Consider the following 15,141-nt stretch of genomic DNA (forward strand, 5'->3'; position numbering starts at 1 on the left):
TTTAAATATAATGATCTAATCTATGAGTTTGATCACAAATTGTTAGCTGTTTGTCGCAGTTATAATGGCTGGGACTTTACTGTTATCAAAGAGAATATTTGGAATAACATAAAACTAAATGGAATCATTCACCTCTGGGCAAACAATTTAGCTTAACTTCTGGCCTGCAGTTGGCAGTTAACAAATAACATGAGAAAACATCTGCTTTGACAATGTGAGCAAAGCATTCGCCATAAATCTTGAGGCAAATAAATAACTTGGTGTTGCAAATGAGACGTCACAAGGTAGTAATTATTTAGCAATAATTTTTATTTACATTATTTTTCACCCTATTTTTTATTTACATTATTTCACTCTATTTTTATTTGTTTCAATATTTACAGAGTTGACTCTGAGTCGTGGGACTCACTGGCATCTGAATGAAGTAAGTCAAACAAGTGCCTATGTGCATATTATTCGTACAATGGAGCTGATCTACAGGTGCCCAACTGGAGCATTTGCGTCAGCTTTAGCTGTTATTGTTTACTTTCGCTTAATCAGTTCTATTGGTAGAACGCTCAGAAAGTGAATGATTCGCAAGCGCGTTGCCAGCCCAAAGGAGCTGTAGATACTCTCATAGCCAGCTAAGCCAGTTGGTCTATAAATGTTGGCATTACAGCTGACATGAGCGCAGAACCATTTAGTCAATCAACCAGTGCACAATCGAATTGCGACAAAAAAGACTAAATATATTAATAATAATCTTTCTCAATAACTGTACGGATCAACGGTCGGTATGAGTAACGAGTGTAAAGTGTCCAAAGGGCCAAGGATTGGCGTGCGGCATCTGCAATCCTTGCTGCTCTTCCTCGGTCTCACGGTCATGCACATTGCTCGTCTCAATGTGAGTGTGGCCATTGTTGCCATGACAAATGCAGCAACCACCAATCCCAATTTTGAAGTGAGTAACAAATATCAAAGTGCAAAGTTTCTTCGTGTTTTGCGATCGCAGTGCTGACGTGTTCTTCCCATACTCTCTCCTGCAGGAATACGATTGGAATGAGCGACACAAGTCGTACATTTTGTCCAGTTTCTATTGGGGCTACATTCTCACCCTGTGTCCGGGCAGTTTCCTGTGTCGTCGTTACGGCGCCAAGGTGGTGCTCTTCGTCGCCAGCTGCGGCACAGCCATCTTTAGTATTATCACACCGTGGTGCATCACCTGGGGTGGTTGGCAAGTGTTCTGCGCCATACGCATACTCCAGGGTCTCTTCCAGGGCGTCATCTTTCCCTGTGTCACCGAGCATCTGGCCATGTGGTCGCCACCAGAGGAACGCAATCGCTTGGGCGCTTTCAGCTATACAGGCACCGATTGCGGAACAGTGCTGGCCATGTTCATCAGTGGCATGATTGCCAAGGGTCCCATGGGCTGGCCGGGTATCTCCTACGTCTCGGGTGCTCTGTGTGGCGCCTGGTGCATACTCTGGCTGATCTGTGGTGCCAACAATGCGCCCGAGTCGCGTTTCATCAGCGAAGAAGAGTGCAAGTACATCGAATCTTCGCTGGAGCACAACGAGAACTTCCATGAACGAAGCATTCCCATTCCCTGGCGTGCCATTGGCTGCTCAGTGCCTTTTATGGCGCTGCTTGTGGCACGTTGCTCTGAGACCTATGGACTCAGTACACTACAGGCTGAGATTCCATCGTATATGAATGGAGTACTCAATATGGAAATACAGAGCAATGCGGTGTTCTCATCGCTGCCTTTCTTGGCGATGTGGCTGCTCTCTTATGTCTATCTGATTGTGGCAGACATTCTGCTGCGCAAGAAGTGGTTATCGCTGACTGCAGTGAGGAAACTATTCAACACACTTTCCTTCTGGATACCCGCTGCGGCTCTCATTGTGATTGGTTTCCTTGGCGAGGATCATGCGAATGTCGCCATTGCCCTAATGATTGTCAGCGTGGGTGTCAACAGCGGAGCCACCATTGGCAGCTCTCTCAACACCATCGATCTGTCGCCCAATCATGCGGGCATCCTCATCGGCCTCAGCAATACCGTGGCCAATGTGATACCCATTGTGACACCCCTGATAGCGGGTGTTATTGTCGTCGATAAGGTGAGTTTGCTGCTGATTCAATCAGTTCCCCGAAAGGTGCTAATCTTGATCTCTTTGTTTGACAGCACGATCGTGGCCAATGGCAAATTGTCTTTGGCATTGCGGCAATCATCTTCTTTGTGGGCAACTGTGTCTTCCTCATTTGGGGCACTGCCGAGGCGCAGCCCTGGGATGCGGATGATTTCCTCACGCCCAAAGATGCGGAATCGTGCAGTACGAAAAAATCACCCGCAGCTGCGATAGCTCCGCCCATCGATCCGGTGCTTGAGCAACAAATCAGCTGGCCGGAAAGGTATACGGCAAAGGCTATCGATTGATTTGTAGCGGATACGTGGAACAATTATTTATTTTAATCAGTATTAACAAATAAGCAGGTTGTAATTTATTTTATTTATAAGACCATAAATGTGAGCTTAGGTAAATTATATTAATAGATTTCAATCACCCGTTGTTTTTGTTGCTACGACGAATATTTCGAGCGGATTTCGACACTCAACTCTCAATATTCTATTGCCTCTCGTTCGTCGTCGTCGTTCGTCGTTCTATCTAATCTATAACTTTCTTAATAAATATGAATACATTTATATTGTATATATTTATAGTCGAGCACTCGCGAATAATTAAACCACCAAATAAATGAATCGAAGAGTTTTGCAAGAGCGAGTTTTTTAGCAGGCCGAACAAAACATTTGCCACAGCTGTTTGGTACTTGAGTTTTTTATTCGCCACTGTCAGTTACCACGCCATAAAAATACACTTAATGTGATGTGCTTTACGGTAGCTAGAACTGTGACAGCATATAAGTTCGCTATTACTTATGTGTCAGTATGAGAGATCATTCAGACTTTGTAGCATGTGCGTTCGACTGCAAAAAGGGGGCAGGTCTATCCCTCTGCCTCTTGGCGTTATCTTATCAGTCAGTCACCCAAGTCCAATAACATAAACAAATCGTTTGGCAATCGAATTGCCATATAGATACACATCAAATCGGATTGTAATTGCTTTAAGCGACTGATAAATTACTCTGCGAATTGTTTTATTTGTTGTGTTTACCCAGCGATAAGTTTTGCCGTTCAATAAATAATACTTTCATTCACTTGAATGTTTACTTACTACTGCAATTATTATTAGTTCATTAGCACTATCTGCTTAGGTAATTTATTGCCAAGCTTTTGGTGAGACTTTTTGCTATTTCTGTTTTCAAATTACAGCGTATTCCGATAGCAAAGTTCCTTCCATGCTGAACCTTAACTTAATAACAAATTACAAAACGATTCTTTCCACATATTCAATATGTATACTGTATTGTTTTTATACTATGTATTCCTACCGGTTCTCTGTTTGATTGCGACTCTTATCAGCTGTTTTTATTCAATAATTTTAAATCTCTCCCTAAAAGTATGCTAGGATTTTACATGCATACACTGAAAAATTATTGAGTACTTGTTTCAATTGGCTTCATCCGTTTATTTTGCTAAAACCTTTCAAATTTATTCAAATTATTATTTCCTTGCCCAAGGAATACTTGGAACTCATTCACAGGCTTTTTTTCATTTAGGTCTACCCAATGTTATATTAAATATTCCAGTTCGTTGTTTAAGTCTTTCGTTTCAAGGCAACAATTTCAATAAAAAAACACTTTCAATACATCTGGGAAAAATAAATAAACATTTCCTCAGCTGGACATTATATTTAATATACAGAAAGTTATTCACATTCCTATTTAATTCAATAAATATATTGCAAATTTTCTTTAATATATTTTACAATTAGTAAGTCTTTGAACTTATTTAATATTAAAATTTCTATAAGATTTTTGAAGACATTAATAATATTTACGTAATTGGAAATATTTACATATACAAATCTTTGTATCAATTAACAAAGAAATTCAGTTATCTGAACTATGAGTTTACTCGTCCGCCATGTTGGAAAATCATTTTTAACTGCAGCCCAAAAGTATGCAGCAATAAATTTGTGCTCTGATCAGCTGGGTAGTCCGTGCAATATGTGTTGTTGGAATACCAGAAATTTTAATACTGTTAATACGCTTTTAATTTTTTAGCAAACTATGTATAACGAATTAAAGTCAATTATTAATTCACAATTGTCATTCTACAATAACGCTTGTGCGGAAAGGTATTCACTAATCGCCATCATTAAACTGTTTACTCATATGGGGCAAGAGCTGTGAATCCCTTAAAAATATATTGAACTCGCCTCGTACTCATTTTCGATTTTGTTTATCACGACAACTTTTGCTTTTGTATAAAAAAATGGTTTGTTGTTATTTTTCAATTTTAAGAAATTACCAAGCTGATAGTGGTGAGTGTTTTACGACTCTCCTAATAAATCGCTCTCTGATGGACTTATAATTAAATTTGTTCATTTAGCGATTAGATTATGAGCTACTGTCAAAGCCTATAAAGATTTTATTGACTTTATTCTTTAGTCATTGGGCACTCGAAGCATTCGAACAAATATATTTGTACTCTATAAATACTTTATTATTTGTGTAGACATCTTGTTTGCATCGTAAATATTTTGTCCCTCAATTATCACACTTCAACCTACAAAATGGGGATTTTGTATTGATTTTTATATCTAAATATGTTTCTTGTTAGAGTATTTGTAGTGCGGCTTAATCAGAGTTACACGCGCGATGTTTGCTATGAGTTCAAGTACAAACGTTGCGTTCTATGGTGTTGGGTCTTCCATCGGAACTGGCTGTCGAAATGGAAGTTTGGGATTTGTGCATTCAATTCAACAAATTTAAGCTAGCGGATCTTATCAATAGACAGTTTTACTGACGCAATTCGCGATTCGTCAATGGCTGTAAAAAATTATTGATATCTCTTAAAGTATTTTAACATGTACTTGATAATATTATTGTTTGTATCATGATGATCATCATAAGAGAAGCATTGTTGTTCAAAATTGAACGATGCGAAGTTTCTGTAGAAATTTCCATGAAGTTATGCTCTATTTCTAGGTATTTACTTGGGATCAATCAAACTGAATGATAAATGACTATTAAGAAAACCCAGACAATAATAGTATCGTATACGTAGATATAAATCGGGGAACCTACCCCGAGTACGATTAGCAATTGAAAATAAATTCTAAATTGCATTTCATTTGAATAAAAATTACTTTTAGAAAACCCAGCGAATATACTTTTATTTATATTTCCTATCGTTTGTGTATAGTATGTATGTGAAAAGTTAAGTCAACTTCCCCCAGTTGATAGACGTAAATATGTTAAGCCGCAAATACTCGTAATGAGATTCGGTTGAAAGACCGCAGACCAAAATCGCACAAAGCGAATCGTGGTCTGAATTATTAAGCAAGTGATTTGCCGATATACTTAGATCGGGGAAGCGTGGCGGTGCTTGTTGTTCGATGGTGGGGAAGAGGGCGGAGGGTCCTAATCAATGTCACCGATTGCCACCACTCGACTGTGTGTATAGAATGATTTGGCATTTATTTAGTTGACCGAAATAGTCGATCTGATCTGGCAATTAACATGCGCAATGAATACGACTTGATAGCCCGATACTTGCCAATTTAGTTAAAGCGATTATTCCATTGAGCGGGTGGCCAACTGGGCACTTGAACTTGGAGCCACATGTGACCGGCGACGGCAGCGTCGGGTATTCGTCATACAATAATACTACCACAACAATATTAAGGAACTGAATAGTCGCTGGCCGACTTTGGCTGTGGTCAAGTTCAGGCAACGGCACGTTTTGCATATTATAAACAAAACGCAAAGTGCGTCGATGACACTCGACTAGCTTGATACCCAAACGAACAAACATGCTTGGAATGCAATATATATGTATATAGAGAATATAAATTTCATTTCAGTCTTTTTTGACTAAATGAATTGTTTATTAAGTGTTATTGCCCGAATTCTGAGAATAAAAATGCGAAAGATCTAATTTATTTGGCAGCTATCTTCGCCCTCCGAACGGGTTATGCAAATACGCTTAGCGTTGAGCTCGTCTAACAGTTTGGTATTACACAATAGCATGTCAACACTAACACGAAAATAAAACAGATGAAATGCATTACGGCAGTGCATTTAGTTGTTGCCTGAAATATGTCAATAGTGTAATTACCCCGTTGGCTCAGTTTGTGAACTCGAACATGAACAAGCTACAATTTCGAATTTGCAATTGCAATCGTATTCTAGCTATCTATTAATTATTTTTCGAGCCAATTCGCTGACAAAACAATAAGAATATCTAAATACACAGCTGTAGCAGAACCGAACAGAATAGATCTGGTATTATCATTAACCGAGCCGAGTATTTACAATAGATACAGAGAAGTATTCACAAAAGCTTTGGACTGGTTGGATCAGGAAACTGCTGCATCATTTGCAAATAGACAATCACAAAATTTATGTCATTCTCAATACGAGAGTAACTATTTAATGTTATTTATACTTCGTTTGGGCTGCGCGATTTATGATTTGATTTGCAACTCGTTTGCCTAATGGCTGAAGATCATAATCCATAAATCCTCAAGTGCATTGGCCCCCGGACTTAGTCACACGTTGCCGGAACTGTAAACTGTAAAACCGCTAAACTTAAACACTTCAAACGCTTGTAACAACACGTTTAATTCTACCCACTTTAAGTTATCGAAAATGGGGAAATTTATTGAATTTCAACTTGAAAAGCATATGATTTCCATTGATTGCAATTACGATTAGTCAGTCTGCACTTTGTTGATAAGGAAATTGCACAATGTTCCCAATGACAAGCCCTTTTAAATCACATGTACTATAGCAGAAACTTTCATTACAGCTCCGCATGAATTAAATGACATGTAACTGTTGCAGCTGAAAAAAAAAGATTGCCAATTGCCACCTGTGAGCGAGTAATAAAATTCAATTATTTAGAAAATAGTTATTAAACACAGCTCGCGATAATAATAAACAATTGTCAACACTAACACACACGATCGAAAAACATACGATGCAAGTTCACACAACAATGCGAATTCCATTTGATCAGCGAGGCATGAACTATGCAGGGCTAAGAATTTCCAATAATTATATTAATGTCTCTCACACATTGTAAAATGTGTTTAATCAACAACCAACATTCCACATTCTCTAAGCGGGAGAAAGTAAAAGTCGAACAGAACAAATTCATAGAATCGAATCGTATCGAATGTCAACTTCTAAACGTCATTTCATCTGACGACGGTGCGTGTTTGTTTTGTTATATCTATTTAACTCTATTTTATAAGATTTTTAAGTGCCTATTGTTGGGGTATTTGTATACATAAATATAAATAAAGCGACGCGAATAGCTTTGCAGAGATGCTGAACTTATTGCGTGCCAGCTTTAGCAGCTCGTTTGAGTTTTGGTTCAGCTTTCGAGGGGGGACTTACCGATGTGTCTAGACAAATTGCTACGATATACAGAGTTCAGTTGGTATTCCCAAAAGCAGCAAAACGAAACAAAAAAGCGAAATACAAAACACAAAAAACCTTAATGTTTGACAAAATTTTCCATTGGTTTGTTCCGCTTGCCTCGAATCGATCGAGGTTCATCGAGGGTAGAGCATTGGTTCCAGATAGCATTGCATAGAGCATAGAGTTCTATCTCAGGTGGTATCAATTTGTAACATACTTGTATATAATTATGCCACTTTGTTTACGGCCTGCTTGAGGTACATCCGTCCGCCACCGAAAAGCCTCAGCGATCGATACCAGAGAATATGTAGTTCAATGTTTATGTTAGCACTCGATATCAGGGACAGGCACAAATAATGTCCCTGGCGGCTGACAAGCTCGTGCTTGGTTGGCCATTCCATGTCTAATCTAGAGAAGATTCCGATAAGATTCGGTTCAAGTTAAGTCTCAAGCAGAGAAATCAGCTGTCCACGGGGTAGAAGTGTGCTGGGAGTTTACGCGACTCGACGCAACGCTCAAGTGCTGCCAACACCGACGTCGCCGTTGCCGTTGTGCTGTCGATGTCGTTGATGTCGTTGTCGATTTTTGAAGCCGAAGCTTACAATTTTTGTTGTTGCCTTTGCTAGACAGCCGCACGCCGGGAGCGTGTTCAAGTGTGCCGAGCGGTAGAAAGCGCCAAAAGCGGCGTCAACGTCAACGTCAGCGTCAAACGGCAACGGCAAACGACAGCGTCACATTGGGCCATATAAATGGAGTGTCCAACATCGGCTCTGAGTTCAGTTCGGTCTGTAAACTGACTGCCAGTGAGTCGCATCGAGCATCGAGTACGCGTTCAATCGTATTTTTTAGTACATCACATATATGCGATCGTATTGTTATTCCAAACGGAACAGTTAACATGCCAACATTTCTATTGGCCACGATCGATTCACTGCCAATTACTGGGCAGCAGTAGTGTGAGAGCTGTGTGAAGAGCTGTTTGAAGAACGCATAACAAATATCGAATTGTTACGGCACATTAACATCCAAAGAAAATAAAATCATAAATAATAAAATAAAAAACACTGCTCGTAAATAGCTTTATAAATAAATAAAAATAGTTTAAATTAAATGACAATTACGTGCCAACGTAACGACTAACTGAAATAAATAATATACTCAAATTACGCACAGTATTCCAAATATATAAATAACAAACAAAATGAAGTTCATTTGTTGTGGCAACAAAGGATCTATGCCGGTCAATGACAACGGCATTCCCATGGATACCAAAAAGGAAACGGAAGCTGGTGAACCAAGTAAGTTCGATGAGAGCATCCCCAAAATATATAATACAAAATTAAAACCGATACTTGGAAATGCCACGAATACAGTTCGAAATTAAATCCCAGGAACCTTTTGCCAAAAAATATAAATAAACACATTAAATTATATTCAATTTTAAGCCCCTTTCAAGTGTGATCAACATTTTAAAATATTCATTTTAATCCCAATAAATAAACAATAATTTAATTGCTTTAAATGAAATTCCTAAAAAATTCTAAAAAAAAAATCCAGAGAATTGTCATCCGATAAATTCAAATCAATAAAAGTCAGCTTAAATTCTTAACCTGATGCGATAATTAATCCTACATTCGAAAAGAAACGCGTGCTGACTTACTTACTTAAAGAAATTAACAAACTCGATTTAATTGTTTATCTACGATTTGTAAATTTATTTCAAGTATGTGTAAATATTTTTGTTTTTGGTATCCAGTTTATATGATTGTGTTTTTTTTTATTATTATTTGTTTTGCGTTTGTCGTGCAGCAATTGAAGTGAAATTCGTTTTGGCATAAGCCGATTTAGATTGGTCATTAAAAAGTTTGAACAAGACAAACAAAAACACAAAACTGTTTAGTGAAATTGTTCATAAGTAGAAAGACATTCATTGCGCAATTGCTTCGCAGTGCTTAAAGAAGTGTTTATACACATAGCTAAACGATTGTTCCCGTCGCTCAGAGGTACGGCTTTCCATTTGATACATTTGGCATTAGAGTTGGTGTCTTAATTATATTATTATTAGCTAATGCTAATTGAATGCGAGTAGCTGATAAATTTGCATGGGCATAAACAAACCAGGGAGTTAAGTTGAGGTTGAGTTTGATGTTGACCTGGAAAGGCGCCACCGTAGACAGGAAGCCGACAACAAGAACAACAACAACAGCTGTAATAATAACAAACAGCAAATTACAATATTTACACTAGATACGGCCGTAAAGCGTCAAAGTTTGTATGCAAATTTTCGCAGTTCAGCAAACAGTTTTGTACTCGCATGTTTGCCTGTCTGCCTTTCGGTTTGGCCTGGCCTGTCTGGCCGTCTCTCCGTCTTTCCGTCTGTCTCTCCGTCTGGGAACAATGAAACGACAGGTAGTCTGTCAAGACTCTCTCGAGACTTGCGAGCGAGATTCCAGTTTAGTAAGAATCAGCTAATGAGCAAACTGTCTGCTCTGACGCTCCAGATACAGATACAGCGTTGACACTCGACACTCGAGACACTTGACAAGCGCTGTGAGCTGTGATCTGTTAACTGAGAGCTACGAACTGCGAGATATGCGATCGCAGCGATGCCAACTTTAGATACTTTCTTTGAACAATTAGTATCGTATATGGCTAAAACATAAATCTCACATATTTGCTAAACTCAATGTTTATGTTCCTGCTTTGACTAACTGCAGCAGCACGCACAAACACACTCACATTTAGCAATTCGAGCAGCTGCAAGATACATATGAAACGATTATAAGGGATCGACGGCGAATTACAGGAAGGTTACGATCAGGCCTCTCGATCTCCGAGTTTCAAGTTCGAGAATGAGCACAAGTACTTGAACTTCATTTTCAAAACGAAGCGAAACAACATTTTTGTGTATATTCAAAGTATATATGATAATTAATCGGTCAATCAGTTATTTTTACAAGCACTTTGGCAAAGGAAAAACACGGAATATCTTCCGTAAAGATATAAATTATATATGCGAAACAATGTTAAATACTTTGCATTATGTAATGCTTTTTAAATATACTTTACAAATTATTCAAATTCGCAAGGTAGGCGCCGGCACAAGGCGTCGTGCTTATGTTTATGTTGACACCACAGCAGGAACACACACAGCACATATACAAACACACACACACATGCGCACAGACAGGTTGAGTCCCAAGTTCAAAGCTGTTTAGTGTATTTGCAACGTCATAGCGAATTTCGATTGAAACAAACAGATACACAAATAGATATAAATTCAGCACGCAAAACTCGCTCAGCGAGTTTCATTGCCAAAAATGAAAAAAATCTGAAAAATAAAAAATAAAGAGCATGAGCATGGAGCATGATTGCCACCCAAAACTCCCCAAAGTGAAGGGAATAATTGGTTCTCGTCGTGACATACATTTGAGCAGCTCGGCGACATTCTCGTCGATCTATCAGTCATCGAGTGGCATGCGGTCTTTGTCTCTCTCTCTCTCTCTCTCTCTCTCTCTCACACACTTTCTGGTGTTTCACCATTATCTCATATTAACTCAATCTGATGGACATTTCAAAGTCGTTGGACTTAGTTGGCCCAACAAAACAACACACAATGGTATTAAATGGCTTTCGAGTACCTCGAATGCTTATCACAACCACTTGAGGATATTCCCCACGACGTATACGCAATATTAGCACAGTCCAGCTATCAGTTCGCCGCATCAATTGTTTACAATCATGAAGCCCTCGATACAATTGTCTATACATTATATTTGCCAACTGTTAGCTCTGGGCTCACTGACTTGGGCGAAACGCGTGCCTCGCTCTGGCAAACTGGCATTTATCATTCGCACGAGACGATCGTGCCACACTTTGCAGCGAAGTGTGAGAAAAACCTGAACTAATAATTGATATTACGAATTTAATAACAATTGCATTCATCATAGCCATAGTCGCAATCACTCAACTCTAACGAACTCGCCCTATCAACTGAAGTCGTGCCAAAAGCTCAAGCCATGTGAAAAAGCTAACTTCGAGTTTTGTTTATGGTTCGTGCGACCGCGTTTTTACTGTTGTAAACAATAACAAATGAGCTTTCGTTACCAAAACATTGACGAAAGCTTCGAGCTTTGTACTTCAAGCATTGCCAGCTGTAATAGCTTTTGCTAACCGCCATTGAGCTGCAGCTTTAAAGCTCCAATGATGTCAGGTTTGTAACTGGGGTAGATTTTTGATAATGGATTCAAATCAATTTAAACTCACATTATGTTTATAACCATAATTTATTGCACTCACCGCATTATATAACTGAAGCGATTGGCCGCAATCGTTTTTGTGGATTACACTGCAAAGTGCATCAGCACTTATCAGTGTAATTAAATCACAAATAATATATTTAGAAATCGATTTACATATATATACGTACTTATATGAATTACATTAACTGGTCAAGCAAGTGCGACGATGATGAGATGCTCTATAAAGCATCAATCAGTTATTGAATAGGCTCTGTGCCGTACAGAAGTGCAACTGAGAGCAGTTTTCCATAAGTGTGTTTTTTAAAGTGCAACATTCAAATTGCAATGGTGAAGAATCGTCGCTATCAAGAAGAAGGTAAAACGCACAAAGTTCTTGACATGCTTTCAACTGACCACATTTAGTTATTAGAATTACAAACTACTAACCACTTATTTGACTTTGCTTACTTTGTACTCATCACTCAGAATAGAACTAACTCGTTGCCTCGAAATGATAAGCAGTTCTCGGTATGTGAGTCGAGCCCCCTTTTTTTTGCGTTTTGCGCTAGCAAACAAGCAAACTGTATTAAAGTGGCCCGAAGCGGTTTTATCTTAATCAGCTTTATTCATTCAACCTACACGCTTCTTATCACACTACTCATAAAGACGTCTAGCGTTGCTTTTGGGATGCGGAGAAAGCACCGAAGCAGAAGGGAGCCTATCAAGCGTCGAATAACGACAGTTGACAGTTCATCAGACAGATTAGCAATCAGTGTGAATGGAATATTTTCGGGAGTCGTAAAATTTCAGAACACCAGAAGCCCAATTAACGCAAAAATTTAAATATGTACATACATATGTTAGGCTATGTCGAGGCACACTAGTAATTTATCTGGGCGCCAACATTTCTCGCTCAGATAAGGGATGATAAATTTGATGTTAATTATAGCCTGGTGTTGTACGCAAAAGGCGCCAAGATGATATACTTCTCTTTACATTTGTCTGCGTGTGTTCCGAATAGGGACGAGAACTGGCTGTTTTTGCTTGTGCCACGTGGGTACAAAAGGTTCGGGGGCTTGTTTGGGGTAATTCCATTTGAGAACTACGCAAAAGATTTTTGAAAGTGGCAAGTGTGTTAAACTTGTTGACCTACAGGCGACCTACAGGCTGATAAAGATTAGCGTCGGCGTCGACGTTGACGTTGACAGCGGCGTCTGTCCTGATCAATCAGTCATTGATTAATCTATTTTTGAATCAAGTTGAAGTTCAATATTACGTATATGTAGTATATATTCCACTTAACTATATAATCATATGACTTAACACTCTCCTCTAATCACAATCTACTCTCTTCTGATTACATAGAATACGGGCTTGGCGTGCGTCATTGGCAAACCTTCCTGTACTTCTTCGCCCTAACTGTTGCGTATGCCCAACGTGTCAACTTATCTGTGGCCGTCGTGGCCATGACAGATGCTGCAGCTGCCAATATCAATTTCCCTGTAAGTTTTCCACACTCTTTATAGTTTTTTTTTAGCACAAACTAACTTTATTTATTACTTTTTTAGGAATACGATTGGCCTGAGAAAACGAAATCCTTGCTGTTGAGCAGCTTCTTCTGGGGCTATGTGATCACTCAGGTGCCTTCGGGTCAATTGGCTCGCAAATTCGGTGGTAAGATTACGCTGCTGACGGGTCTGTCCATCTGCTCTGTGCTGAACATCCTAACACCTCTGTTCGCCGACTGGGGTGGCTGGCAATTGGTCTGTGCCCTGCGTGTCGTTGAGGGATTGTGCCAAGGTGTTGTCTTCCCATCTATCCACACTCTGATCTCGACCTGGGTGCCACCCAATGAGCGTCCTGTGCTTGGCACTTGCGCCTACACTGGCAATCAGTTTGGCACAATTGTGATGTTGGCCACGAGTGGTTTGTTGGCGTCCTCCTCGGCTGGCTGGCCCAGCATCTTCTACATCTCTGGAGGCGTTGGTTGCGTCTGGTCGGTCTTCTTCTTCATCTGGGGCGCCAGCTCACCGGCCGAGTACAAGCGCATCTCTCCGGAGGAACGTAAAATGATTGAACTGGCCCAGGCCAGCGAATCCACGTCGGAGCACCCCAAGGAGAAGCTGCACACACCTTGGTTGAGTTTCTTCACCTCGCCAGCTTTCTTGGCTCTCATCATTGCACACAGCGCGAACAACTGGGGCTTCTGGACACTGCTTACCGAGATTCCCAGCTACATGAAGAATGTCCTGGGCAAGGACATCAAGTCGAATGCGCTGCTGTCGGCTCTGCCCTACTTTGCCATGTTCTGCATGTCCTTCGTCTTCTCGGCCATCGCCACACTGCTGAACAAACGTAACTGCATCTCAACTGTGGTCAGTCGCAAGCTCTTCAACTCCCTGGGATTGTGGGTGCCCATGTGTGCCCTGATCGGTCTGGCCTATGTGGATGCGGATCAAAGCAACTTGGCTGTCATCCTGCTGACTGTGACTGTGGGCTTCAATGGCGCTTGTTATCTGGGCTTCCAGATCAATCACATCGATCTCTCTCCCAACTTTGCTGGCATTCTGATGGGCATCACCAACTGTGTCGGCAACATCATGAGCATCATTGCGCCTCTTCTGGTTGGCTTCATTGTCACTAATGAGGTAAGTCCCGCAATTACTTTCAATGTCAAGTAAGCAAGTGAGCTAATCTTTTGTTTTCTCTACTTTTGCAGCAAGATGTAGAGCAATGGCGTATTGTCTTCTTTATTGCCGCCGCCATTTATTTGGTTGGCAACGGTCTCTTCATCATCTTTGGCCGCGCCAGTGTCCAGCCCTGGAACGATCCTCCAGCCAAGCATCGTCGCAACTCCACTCCCCAAGTGGAGTCCCAGCACTAGAGAGAGAGAGAGAGAGAGAGAGAAACAGAGAGAGAAAAAGAGAACCACTAGTCATCTAGTTCACTTTACCAGCTCCCCAACCCTCGGCTGAAGAACGAGATGTGGCACATCGATCGATAGCCATTGATCGATTGTCGTCAAACTCGTTGGAAAACTACAATAACAGCAATTCGATGCGTTGCAATGCATTCTAGCACTGCTGCTCGAATTCGCCTTCGTTATGTATTTGTATATTAAAAACTGTATATTTTATTTGAATTTTGTATGCTAAGCTTAGTACGTAGTGGATAATTAGATAAGGCCTTGTTGCATATGTGTATAAAGACCAAAAATGATAAGACAAAAACGAAACGAAAGATATTTTAATAAAATATTGTATCAAAAGAGAATTCTTAGAAAATTACTTTAAATTGCGGTAAAACATAATCGAAATAAAACAAGTAAGAAGGCTGCTGTGAAATGTGCTCGACTAAATGCACACAA

At 39.9% G+C, this 15,141-nt stretch overlaps 2 protein-coding genes across 3 annotated transcripts; both read left to right on the top strand.

Moving 5' to 3' along the window:
• The first annotated feature begins 661 nt into the window (after positions 1-661).
• Positions 662-2,540, top strand: LOC132792779 (putative inorganic phosphate cotransporter). The gene is made up of 3 exons (XM_060802255.1): positions 662-940; positions 1,026-2,099; positions 2,165-2,540. Exons 1-3 carry the CDS (start codon positions 776-778, stop codon positions 2,414-2,416), a joined length of 1,491 nt encoding a protein of 496 aa, XP_060658238.1. The 5' UTR covers positions 662-775; the 3' UTR covers positions 2,417-2,540.
• A 5,768-nt stretch (positions 2,541-8,308) lies between these two features.
• LOC132789988 (putative inorganic phosphate cotransporter) lies at positions 8,309-15,047 on the top strand. 2 transcript variants are annotated; one of them, XM_060798369.1, is made up of 4 exons: positions 8,309-8,831; positions 13,140-13,276; positions 13,343-14,422; positions 14,494-15,047. In XM_060798369.1, exons 1-4 carry the CDS (start codon positions 8,735-8,737, stop codon positions 14,656-14,658), a joined length of 1,479 nt encoding a protein of 492 aa, XP_060654352.1. In that variant the 5' UTR covers positions 8,309-8,734; the 3' UTR covers positions 14,659-15,047. The 2 variants fall into 2 exon arrangements, with proteins under 2 accessions (XP_060654352.1, XP_060654353.1); XM_060798370.1 differs by lacking the exon at positions 8,309-8,831 and adding an exon at positions 12,026-12,150.
• Positions 15,048-15,141: the final 94 nt, after the last annotated feature.

This window comes from Drosophila nasuta, chromosome 3, assembly GCF_023558535.2.
Source record: "Drosophila nasuta strain 15112-1781.00 chromosome 3, ASM2355853v1, whole genome shotgun sequence".
NCBI lineage: Eukaryota > Metazoa > Arthropoda > Insecta > Diptera > Drosophilidae > Drosophila > Drosophila nasuta.